This window comes from Miniopterus natalensis, chromosome 2, assembly GCF_054644295.1.
Source record: "Miniopterus natalensis isolate mMinNat1 chromosome 2, mMinNat1.hap1, whole genome shotgun sequence".
NCBI classification, from domain to species: Eukaryota; Metazoa; Chordata; class Mammalia; order Chiroptera; family Miniopteridae; genus Miniopterus; species Miniopterus natalensis.
The window spans coordinates 20442199-20454813 of NC_142082.1; the positions used below are offsets into that span (position 1 = coordinate 20442199).

A 12615-nucleotide genomic window follows, 5' to 3' on the forward strand; every position below is an offset into this window, starting at 1 on the left:
CGTACTTTGTCCTCAGCAGGACCATCATCACCCTGGCTCCACCTTCCATCACTGCCCTGGATTCTTTTCCCTGTTTGGACCCACAGTTAGCAGCTTCAATACCCTCTCCACCACCTCTACCAGCCCCCCAAATTCCAATGCTTGTACCCTCAGACGTCCCCTTCCTGTTTATAGAAGTTCCCAGGTTCTGAGAGCCACACTATTCACTTTTTCTATCCTCCATTTTTGGGCTGCAAAAGAGTTAGAGAAAGGTGTTTTTTGGTTTGTTTGTTTTAAAGTACTTTAGGGTCCATCATAAATTCATATTCTCAAACCTCACCCAAGCCCTCCTTGTTTTTGGACTCTCTTATCACCACCTATACTGTGGCTGATCCAAATCTTTTCTACTCCTCACAAATCTCCTGTCCTAGCTTACTCCCCTTATCTCATCTTGTCTGTGTCTCCAGTCACCAGAAGTTGACATCCAACCTACTTAAACCAACCAACCCGTAGATTCTATTTCTATAGTGTTTCCACTATTTTTCCCTTTCTTTACAACCTCAGGGCCCCCACCCTAGTTTATACTCTGTCTTCTTTTAGCTAGACATTAAAAACAAAAAACAGCTAACTCTCTTTCTGGAGACAGCAGTGGTAGCAGCTACTAACATTTTACATATAAGTGCTTTGCCTGAATTAGTTCACTTAATCCTTTATTGCTGTCCCCATTTTAAAGATGAGCAGACTGTCCTGGAAGAGTAGCTCAGTTGGTTAGATTGTGGGCTCGATCCCCAGTCAGGGTATGTACAAGAATCAACCAATGAATGTATAAATAAGTGGAACAACAAATCGATGTTTCTCTCTCTCTCTAAAAATCAATAAATAAAATAAAAAAAAACAAAGATGAGCAAACTAAGGTTTAGTGTGTTTGAGGAATTTGTCAAAGCAAGTAATGCAGCTCTTAAGTGGTAGAGCAGAATTCAAATAGGCCCATCTTCTTCCTCCCATGCATCCGAATTCTGCTACCAGATTAATTTTCTAAAAGCTGAATCCCATTGCTACCTGCTCAAAACTTTGAAAGATTCCTAGTATCTACCCATTTAAGGAAACTCCTTAGCAGGGCATTAAGGCCTTCTATGTGCTCATAACTCAATATAATTTTTCTGGGTGTTACTTCCCACGACTACCTACCTACTCACCATGTGAATCGTTCTCTGGCCCTGGCCAGTGTTGCTTGGTGGCTAGAGCATCGGCCTGTGCACCGGAGGGTCTCAGGTTCGATTCCCGGCCAAGGGCACGTATCTGGGTTGAGGGTTTGCTCTCTGCCCCGATTGAGGCTTGTGCGGGAGGCAACCAGTTGATGTGTCTCTCTCATATCAATGCTTCTCTCTCTCCCCCTTCCTCCCTCCCTTCCACTCTTTCTGAAAAGCGATGGAAAAAATATCCTCAGGTGAGGATTAACAAAACAAACAAACAAAATCGTTCTCTGTACACCTTACACATCCTGCCTCAGTGCCTTCATTCATGCTGTTCCACCTGGAATGTCCTTCAGTTTCCCCTTCCAAACCCCTACCATCCCTGTGGACCCATCTCAGATGCTCTCTGCTCCCCCCATCCGCTGCATGCCCAGTGCATTTTGTTGTAACTCCACTATGTGGTTTAAATATGGTCTACTTGTATTTAGATACCTCTGTACTTGTCTCCCCCTACCAGACGGCGAACTCCCTGTGGGCAGAGACAGTACCTCTTGCTTTGGGTGGGTCTCTGGCATGTTCTAGCTCAGGTCTTGCCTTTAGTTATGTAACTGAATGCAACATTAATCTGCCTGCTCCAGCCGGTGCACATTCTAGAAAGTCTCACACACCCTTCCCTCCTCTTTCCACATCACCATACACATGGACAAATATTCTCACTCATCATTTATCATTCAAATAGGTCGTGACAGCTGAGACTGACAGCCCTTTAAATGCAGCCACCATGTCATGGGCACACCTGACCCTTTCACCCACTGCCTTCCAACCTTCTCTATTTATGTGACCAGCCACTGAATCATGCTCCATATACCCTTTGGCAACAGAAAAGCCCATATATTAGTTCTTAAAGACCTTCGAAAGCCACCAGGTATGCTGTACCTATAATCTCCATGAAGTATTTTTACAACTCCAGCAAATCCCATGAGCGGTAGAGAAAGTCCTTCCAGTTACTGATATAATAAGCTCTCTGCATTTCTAACAAGCTAGAGATCTCTCCTGGCTCCCATGCCCCATTATGCTCTCTGGTTCTCAATCTCTTCCAAATCTCTCTAGCAGCACATACTGAAGGAAAACTGCTCAGCAGACCTCTGAACAGGGCCTCAGATGTGGTCAAGGAAGGCACAATGGCAAGCAGTCGGCCATGACTGCCAACCCTCACAGAAGATGTGTCTTTGGAACAATTTTACAAGTCAGAGGTCTTTATCAAGCTCCCACTTCCCTCAATATCCCCTGTAGCCTGATGTTCTAAACACAAATTCATAGGTCATTCCCTCCCCATTGTATCACCCAACACCACTTCATCTAGGTCAGGGAGCTGGCTCTTGGATCCCAATCAAGAGTTCTTTTTTCAGAAGAGAAAAGCATAAACCCACCCAGAGCATGTCACCTCTGGCAAAAAGATGTCACCAGCCTTCATGACCCAACCTCTCAGGAAGTTGGTTATGTTTATAATCAGGCCCTAACCAGCCGAGGCATCTTGGGGGTCTCTTCTACAGGAAAAAGAGCCCTTGGCTCCACCTGGGGTGGAGCCTTCCTAGTCGACCCCGTCACCTCCAAACATATTGCCTCCGTCCCAGCCCACCCTGTTTCCGAGGGCCAGAAGTCGGGGTTGACCCTCGGCCCACGCCTTACCTTGTTCAGGCAAGGTCGGGGCCGGCCTGGCAGTGCAGAGTGTGGCTGTGACCAGCACAGCCCAGAAGAGGAGGCACTTCCAGCTCCACATCCCAGTTCTGCAGTTAGAGGTTGGTGACAAGGCTCCACACCTCCATGGAGACTCCGCCTTGAGCTTGATTCTCCTTTTCAAGCTAACTCTGGGGAAATAAAGAACAAAAACTTAGGAGGATCCGCATGGAGGGGACAACGGGACAAGGAGAAAAAGAAAGTAAAAATCACAGAGTCACCCTGTCCAGAAGGGCGCTCGAAGCAATAACTTACTCCTTAAAGACAGTGAAGAGAACTGTGGTCCTGTCCCAATGCTGAATTTGAGGTTATAGGCCTTACTTAGACAAAGGAGTGCTTTAATTCAGTTCTACAACTATTTACTGAGTGTGGACTGTGTACGAGCCTTGCTGGGAAAGTCGTCATGAAGTTCTCCAAGGCATAAGCGCCAAGATCATTTGTGCTGGGAAAGCAAATAGCTTTATGACAACCCCAAACAGTTCTGCCACTTCATGCGCAACGGCTTCACAGAGTACGGTGGGACTGCAAGAGCCTTCAGTATGCTGATGACTCTAGTCTAAGACTTCACCCCCTCCAGGACAAAACCAACAGTTTGGTGCGGGGTAAAGAGAGATGAAGAGCCCGGCTGGAGTGGCTCAGTTGGTTGAGCATCGTAGTCCCGTGCACTGAAAGGCTGCTGGTTTGATCCTCAGTCAGGATGCGTAAGGGAGGCAACCAATTGATGTTTCTCTCTTACATCTATGTCTCTTCCTCTCTCTCTCAGCATGAAAAAAAAAGGAGAGATAAAGAATCAGGCCAAGGACTAGGAAATGGGAGCCAAGTAAATGGGAGACAAGTAAGATGCTAACCCTCTCTGGACCTATGTGACCAGGAAGCTGAAAGAAGTGATCTCTAGGGTCCTTTCCTTTTGTCTGGTGAATTGTATGCATCACAGGGATCTCAGGTTCTATCAGCTTCCCTCAGGGAGAGAACACAACTCTCACCAACTCCTTAAAAAAAGCCTCAGAGTGTGGAGCTGTGAGGTGGGTCCAGGTCCATTCCCCAGTGCTGAAAGGTGACAGCTGATGTCCGACAGAAATGAATCCAGAAGTGGGGAACAAAATGTTGTGCTGAACAGTTAAAGGGCTCTTGCAAGGACTGACTCAATGATGGTTCATGTCAGCCCGGTTAAAAGCACAGACTACAACCCTGGCCGGGGTGCTCTGTGGTTAGAGCGAAGGCCCACATGCCAAAGGGTCGTGGGTTTGATTCCTAGACAAGGACACATACCTGGATTACAGATTCAATCCCCAGCCCAGGTTGGGGCTCATGCGGAGGCAATCGATCAATGTGTCTCTCACATTGATGCCCCCCCCATTCCACTCTCTCTAAAAAACAAACAAAACAAAACAAAACAAAACAAAACAACAGTGGAAAAAATATCCTCAGGCGAGGATTAACAAAAAATAAATAAAATAAATAAAAGCACAGACTACGGCCCTCTACCCTTCTCAGGTATGGAGTGGTAAAAGTTAAGACAACTCCCTAGGGTCCTAAGGAAAATGGGATTGTTGCTATTAAACATTTACCAAGTGATAAGACTTTCTAGGCACTGTTTGGGCTACGTTGGGGTGACCATCTCCATCTTTCAGGTGGCTTTTGTCCTAAATACTCCAGGGAACCATCCAAGTTATTCAGAGAATCCACTTCCCCGGAACATGCCCTAATGTGGTGCTTCAGCCCTGCCTCCTCTGAGCCAGACAGGGGCCCCGTGAGTGAGTCAGTCTCCGCTGGCAGAAACCCCCCGGATTCTTGGCTTCGTTACACGTGCTTTCCAGCAGGAGTACAAATACACTACCGCTACCTCCCTCCGAAGGCTTTCCTAAAATTTTTTAATGATTTCAAATCAAAGGAGAAGTAAATATTTCTCTTTTATTTTTCTACATTTAGGAAAGGGACTAGAAGAGAGACCAGAACAAACGTTTACTGAATACCCACTACATGCCGAGCATGTATTAGGTAAAATCTGTGAGTGTAAAACTTCACTTCTTCCTCACTATAAACTTATGGGGGTAGGGATTATTATTCCCCTTTATGCCATGGGGAAATTGAGACTCAAAGAGGTAAGTGTTTTGCCCAAAGACATGCAGCTAGCAAGCCACAGCACCGAAGCTCTCATCATCCAGGTTTTTAGATGCTGGAGAACAAGGGGGGAGGAAGCAAATCAGAGGTTGATCAAACCTGGCTCTATCTGATGAAAACTCATTTTCTCCAAAGGGCATCCCTGTGCCACAGAGAAACCAATAAGGACAGATCTGAGGTAACTCTGGAAATGGGAGAGCCTCGATTCTCAATTCCATTGGTTGAAAGACCCTTGGAAGCAGCTCATAGATGTGCCATCTAGGACATAGGATGGGACATGATTCCTGGACCGGGATAGAAACAATGCTTGCCAGAGGACATTCCACATCTCATTACATCTCAAAGACACACCAAACTGATGCACACCTATCACCCAAAAAGGTACACACAACTAAGAACCTAAGTCCTACAGGAACCACCAGAGTAATGAATGAATTTTTAGTATCCAGCAGGAAAGGGTGGTATCATCTTGAAATGATTAAGCTTGTTTTCAAATGTAGCAGATGATTAAGCTTGTTTTCAAACCCACGACCACTTGACCACTCTGTCCCCTGAAAAGCCTGCCCACCTCCTCACAGGTGTGGGTTGGCTGCAGACTGTCCTCTTTCAGCTGTGTGTTCACTGCACTTCAAACTAATCTGGCAGCTTCCCTGTAAGAGTCTCTTCTGCTTCCCCTCTGGGCCTCAAATCCCACATCTGTAAAACAAAGGATGTTAAGAAAACTCAGTCTCTGTCTGGCACCGACTCCTGGAATGAGAAGGTATGTGGGCACACACTCCATTGCAGACAACACAGTGATGCAAACCACCAGTCCACACACTGCCTGGGACCTAGGGTCTGCCACTTCCTCCACCTCACCTTCTTCTCATTCTACTAATTAATGAATTCTCAAATCCCTTAGAAACAGTCTCCTTCCTTCACTGCTGGACAGATGTGACCTGTAGCCTCACAAGTGCACACAGCAGCTTCCTCAGAGAGCCTGGAGCTGGCTCCACCATCAGTCTCTCCCATGTCAGGTCTCCTGGGACTGGCAGCCAACTCTGCCTGGGTGCAGAGGTCCTCACTAGGGAATGAGGGGACAGGGGACATACATATACATCTCAGTTTTCCCATTTGTTGGAGGGGCTAAAGTTGCCTTGCCTACAACGCAGGTGCTTTTGAGGATCAAATGGGCAGCATGAATGAAAGTACCTGCTTTCTCCTCTCTAAGTACTAATTCAATGTAAGATGAGATAATGGCTGGTGAGAAAGCAGAGACTAGAATATATGACCTTGCATTTCTCTTGAGTTCTAAGAGTAAAGATTCTACGACCATCAGATCTCCCTGTCCAAAAATGATGTCAGGAAAACTAGCTTATGAATTTAGGGCCAAGTTGTTTACTTTTTGTTCTCTGGAAAAATTAAAAAAATTAATTATTGACCTTGCATTTAAGATCCTGCCACCCTGAGAGTCACTGAACTTTTCTGAGCCTGTTTCCCACTTGTCGGAGGGGGCGAAAATATTTGCCTTGCCTACATCACAGGTTATAAGGATCAAATGGGCTGCATGGGTGAAAAGTATCTGCTCTCTCCTCTCTGAAGTCCTAATGAAATGTAAGGAATTATAAACAATGTGCTTTGAGTCATTCCTTGATAGCACTCTCAGGATATTTTGGTAATTGGGAGCAGTAGGACAAACTTCCTACCTTTACAAAGGTATTTCTTACTATCCTTCTTCAAGCTCTAGACCTAACTGTTCCACATGATGGCCACCAGCAACTTGTGGCTATTGAGCAATTAAAATGTGGCTAGTGCGAATTGGGGTGTACCAGAAATGAAAAGAACATAGATTTTGAAAACCTGGTATAAAAAAAGTAAAATATCTCAGTAATTTTTAATAATGATTACATGTTCAAATTATAGTATTTTGGCTATATTGGGCTAAATTAAATGTATTATCAAAATATAAACAAATTAATTAATAAAAATTCATTCTGCCTGTTTCTTTTTTTAAAAATCCTCACCTGAGGATATTTTTTTCATTGCTTTTCAGAGAGAATGGAAGTGGGGGAGAGACAGAGAGAGAGAGGAAGAAACATCAATGTGTTTGGTTGCTTGCCACATGCACTCCAACGAGCCTGCTACAGAGGTATGTGCCCTTGGCCAAAATCGAACCCAGGACCCTTCAGACTGCAGGTTGATGCTCTACCCACCGAGCAAAACCACCTAGGGCTCTGCCTGTTTCTTTTTACTTAATTTCTAACTTGGCTACTAGAAAACCTAAGATTACAGGTGGCTTATGCTTTATTCTATGGGGTAGCACAGCTCTAGGCAACCTCCATACCCTGCCCAAGTGTGTTTTTTGTTGTTTTTCTTTTTGCCTTTTCCTCCATCTTCAAAGACTCAAACTTTCATATTCTGAGCCTCACCTCAAAAAGCCACAAGTCTTTCTTGGGCCTTCTAGCTGAGAATCTCATCCCTCTGAGTTTCCAAAACACCATGGGATCGCAAGCTCCTTAACACCAGGGTCTGTACCTGACTTGCGTTTGTTAATACCCTTAGCACCTAAGATATACACAGCAGATGCTGACACATTTATTAACTGGACGAATAAATGAATAAAAGAAAGAAAGGCTGATTGAAAAGAAACAGAGCTAGATACTCTTGCGGACAAGAGGTTGAGAACACCAGAGAAAAGCAACAGTCAAGTACTCCTTGTTAACCAGCCAAGCTCTATTTCAAAATACACCAACTGGGACATTTTGTAAACCTCTCAATTCCTCAGAATTGAGGAAGTAACACCACAACATTAATTCCTTTAGACAGGAATACGACTTACTTCTTAACAGAAATGGTCGCTTTTCCCAAAAGTGAGCATTGACAGTGGCAGAGCAAGTACTTACCAAACATCTAAAAAAAGTTATGCAGCTAAGCTTGCAGAATTTTAGTTCATCCAAGGGAAACATGAATTTAAAAATTTTGAGTCCCCGTAAAAAAATACCTAAATGTCTTTGGGAGTGAGGTATATAAAAAAATTAATGAAAAAACAGTAGTAGGTGAAACACAAACTGCTCCACCATCATCTAGGAAACCTTGCTATAGAAGAGAGGATGGGCAAGTGGACTACCACCATAATCTTGGAGTTGTTCACCGAGGTGAGGGCTATTTACTTGGGGACTAAACACAGCCCTTTTAATTACAAGGGGGAAATGGTGGTAAGGAGAGGATTTCTGTTTAAGGTAGATGCAAGCGTAGGGGGGAAAGCAAATATCCTAGCCTGAGTCTGGTATTTAATCCTCTCTGGAAGCACCAGAATCTTCTCTAAAGCTCTACATCTGGACTCCCACCCGTCCCTGGCGCATTCAGACCTTTTATAAAGCTCTTGGGAAAACAAATGCAAGACAAATTTCCCAAGAGGAAATTAAACTCAAGTGATGCGAGGATTCTTCAGAGTAAGACATACGAATCAATTCTTTCTACAGCCTTTTCCTGCAGCAGCAACAGGCTCCAACTTTCCTAGGCATTTCTGAAGTAACAGCCATTTTGATGAAAGAGATGAAAAAATGGAGGCAAGAAGAAAGCATTCAGAGGAGCTGGCTGCTAAAACCCCAAGCTCACAGGAGCAAATCGCCTATTTTAGGAGTCTTGTTTCAGGTCAACATCCAAAACAAACAAAAAGCATACGACTTGGAGCAAAAACCCATGGATTTTCCTTGGTCTCCATGGCTGGAGTCAGCCTACTCAATGCTCAGCTCAATGTTCCTGCCCTCTTGCAGTCCCCCAGGAAGGAAGAAAGCCAGCCCACGGTGCCTGAAGGTACTTACTCTAACCCTCTCCCTCAAGAGGGGTGGGACAATAGCATCTGTGAGGCTCCTTCTCTGTTTCTTCCAGTGCTTTCTGCTTCTTTCTATTCTAAGGACATCTAACGGAACTTTCTACCATTCTCCATGGCCAGAGGCCAAGATAAAGAAGCACCCAAGGCTGACTACTTGGGAACCAATAGAAGTAGTGCCCACTCTGGCCCAATTCCCATTTGTGAAAAATGCCTCCTACAAGCATGATAAAAACAGGCAGTGAAAGGCACACATGTCCAAGAGGCTATCCATCCGGATGGCCCTCATTAAAAAGCTGAACTCAGCTATGGCTAAAAGTAAATGCAACAGATATTTCAAGGAGCTGGTCACTGATGCAGTCAGTATACCAGCATCCCAGCTGGAGCCAGGCCCCAGTAGCCTCCCTATCCCCAACACCCCCTACTCCTTTGGGGTTATCGGCAGCCCTGGAACTTCTCCCAACCAAGTGGGGGGGAAATATGTAAACAAGTCATTAGTAAGCAGGCCACCAGGACAGCGGTCTGTCCCTCGGCAATGGCTCTCTCTCCCCCCCTCAGTCACTGAAAGGAAAGGAGATGACCCAGGCCTGGGGGTAATTAGCCAGAGGGAGGCTCGTCCCACGGGGCCCTGCCACTTAGCCTTTCCAACAAGTCTCAGAGAAGAAACCGGGAGCCTGGGCCAACGGGGGAAAATGGCCACTTTCTGCTAAACAGTCTCAAGGCTAAAGTTCTACAGTTTAGATGGTATTCCAAAAAAAGGGCTCCTCCGGAGGTGCAAAGGGCAGGGCACATCTGCGGAGGAAACAGTCACCTTAATTACCATGTCTAGAGAAAGTGCGATTTCATTACAGCCTCCAAAACTACCGCCCAAAGGAGAAACCAGAGAAGTGTTTTCAATTTGAAAGAGACTGGAACAGAGAGGGTGAGAGAGACCAATCTCCCCACCCTCTCGCAACTTTGGACCACAAGGTGCTCTCCTACCTCAAAGGACATTACAAAAAGAAAACCCCTTAACAATCCAACCCCCGGTTTCAAAACTGTAGCCGTTATTTAAACGGTAAACTGTCCCACTTTAGTTTCCGAGGCTGCAGCCCAAATAACTCCTTTAAAACACAGAGGGAGCGTCCCTGGCAGCAACAGCTCCCCCACCCTTAACGCCCCCAGCCGCTGCGCTCCGGGCTTGCTCTCGGGAGGGTGGAAAAGGGACTCGCAGGACGCCACCCCCGGGCGGCAGGAGACCAGACAGCGGGCTCCGAACGGGGTCTGAAGCTCCCGCTGCCCCAGCGGTAACTGAAGGGACAAGAAGCAATACTTCAGTTCCAGAAACTTCTGTCAGGGCCAGTTCAGGGTCAGACCCAGGACCAAAGAGTCCACCGCCAGCAGATGAGCCGTTCCCAAGTGGTGGCCCCTTAAAACACTGCCCTATCTTCTAGGATGCCCACCCCTCCCCACCACCTCAATCTAGAAAAACACCACCACCATCAGATCCTAAATAACTTGGGACCCAGGGTAACTTTTTTTTTGGTCCCCAAAGCCCAACGACTCATCTCCAAGTCTTAAGAAATTTTAAAGAGGGAGGTGGAAAGGACAGTTTTAATTTGGGGGAAGGGGGGGGATGTTAACGTGGCTTCGGTGTACTGGTGTGGAGTGAAACAGAACCAGATGCGGCTGCTACATCTGGAAAATGGGGGAAAACGTGTTGGGGGAGAAAGACCCCGCGGAAAGTTTTAAATGGGCTAGGAGCTTCTGGGCCCAGAAAGGAGAAGCAGGCTTCACCCCCTCTTCCAAAGGTGTCTGGCTGTCTTCACAGGCTATGTGTTAAATGAACTCCATCTACAACGTCAATAAATTCCTCCGCAAATGAGGGTTCTACTAGCCCCTCTTCTCCCAACCCCGAACACGATGGGAGGTGACGGGGGAGGCACAGGGGTCTGGGCCAGAGAAGCAACACGCATCGCTGCCAAGTGAACCGCACCGGACAAAACCCTCATCCCTTCCCCCACCTCCTAGAACCAGCTCGGAATAGAACGCTCCCCTCCCCCAGACCCCGGCGCAGGGCTTAACATCACCCGCTGGGCGCCCGCCCCTTCCCCAAACTTCTGACCCTTTCGGAGAGGGACTAAGTAGAAGATTAGCCCCTCTGGAAAAGGGAATTCCTTTCTCGCTCCGCTAAAGCAGATTCAGCCATTTGGTGACGAAATGGGAGTTAAAACCTATTCGGAGGGAAGCTAACTTAGCCCTCTACATCATCCCTTCTTCACGCCCCCCCATCCACCCACCCCTAACCTCTACCCCAGACTTTTTCGAGGTGATAAAGGACTTAGAAATACCCCGGATTTTTAGTGTTCCATTCAAAGCTACCTGCTGAATTGGAGTGAGTCCCCACGAGTGGACTAAAAAGACACGGAGAGGAATGCAACGCATACCCCACCTCGCTGCCCACCCTCGCCCTCCTCCCCAGTCCGAGGACGTTTCGAGGGAAGCCGCCGCCTTGGTCCCGACCGTCCCTGCCCGGACTCACCGCGGAGCCGTCGACGCCGCCGCCTCGCCAGCTCCCCAGCGCGAGTTGGCGGAAAAGTTGGGCGGCAGGAGGAGCGGCGGGACGAGCGCGGGCAGGGGGCGCAGAAGGTGACGCGAGCGGAGGGAAGGGAGAGGAGACAAAAGGGGGGCGCCGAGCGCTGGAGAGGGAGTCGGGAGGTGGAGGGGGGCGGGTAGCCAGCGGAGGGAGGCACTGGACCCGACCCGGCTGCGGCTGGGGAAGCGCGCAGCCAGGAGGCTCCAGCGCCGGGGGCCGCTCGGGATGCCAAACCCGCCCCGGATCTGGGGGCGCCGCGACTCTTACCTCACTCGGCGCTGCGGTTCCGCCTCTGGAGAGTCCGCCGTGGCTTGTGCGGGCGGGCGGGTGCCCGCGTCCGCGGCTCCGGCCCGCCGCGCCCGGGCTCCTGGCGGGGCCGCGAGAGCCCCGCGGCCGGCTCTCGATTCCCGGTGGCGCTCGGCGCCCGGCGCCTGTAGTCCGGGCGGGAACAATGGAGCCGAAGCTGGTGCCCCGGAGGCGGGGCGCGGGGGAGGGCTCCGTCCGCCGCCCAGGGTCTCCAGACCCCGTGGCCCCCCTCTCCAGACCCGGCGGCGGCGCCTCACGCTTCTTGCAGCCCGGGCTCCATCTCCTTGAGGGGGCCCCCGCGCCGCGGCGTGCCCGACTGCAGTACTGGTTCCGTGCGCCCTGCGGGGCGCCCCTCGGACCAGCGAAAAGTCCTCGGTCTCCGCTGCCTTCCCGCTGCGGCGCGCGCTCACGGCCCGGGAAGGCGAGGTCGCCGCAATGCGCTAAGCCGAGTCTTGGTCCTGTCCGGACGTTGCCGCCCAGCTCCGGGCACAGCCCGGGTTCCTCCGCGCGCTCTGGCTGCACCAGAGTTCGGGCTCCCGCTGGCCGCCGCCGGCTGCCGAGGCCGCCGAACCAATGCCCGCAGGAGCGCTCCGAGCGCTGTGCGCCGGCGAGGCGCGAGGCTCGCTCTCTCACTCCCACCCCGCGCTAGTCCCACCTCCTCCTCCTCCTCCCCCTGCAGCTGCCTGCTGGGCTTTGTAGTCCCGGAGCCTGGGCCCGGAGCAGGGGTGGGGCGGTCTGAGCTGTGCGGCGCTGCGCCGCTCCTTCCCTGCAGCCTGGTCCGCTTCTGAGTGCGCGGTGCCCCTCCATCTGAGCATCGCCTGGGAGGGCGCCCGAATTTCAGGCAGTGGACAGATGGACAGTTTAGGGGATGAGGTGAGAAAACGCTGTCGCCC

At 49.4% G+C, this 12615-nt stretch overlaps 1 protein-coding gene across 7 annotated transcripts in view; it reads right to left on the reverse strand.

Annotated features, from left to right (window-relative positions):
• The window catches only part of FGFR1 (fibroblast growth factor receptor 1), a 47497-nt gene extending 35721 nt beyond the window's left edge, over window positions 1–11776 (reverse strand). For 5 of the 7 annotated variants that reach the window (XM_016210432.2, XM_087814181.1, XM_087814180.1 and 2 more), the window contains exon 1: window positions 2862–3040. In XM_016210432.2, coding sequence (XP_016065918.1) covers window positions 2862–2952 — 91 coding nt within the window. In that variant the 5' untranslated portion in view covers window positions 2953–3040. Of the gene's footprint in view, window positions 1–2861; window positions 3041–11683 lie in introns of those variants that run through there. The other 2 variants (XM_087814179.1, XM_087814178.1) reach the window with 1 other exon arrangement.
• Between the last annotated feature and the right edge of the window lie 839 nt (window positions 11777–12615).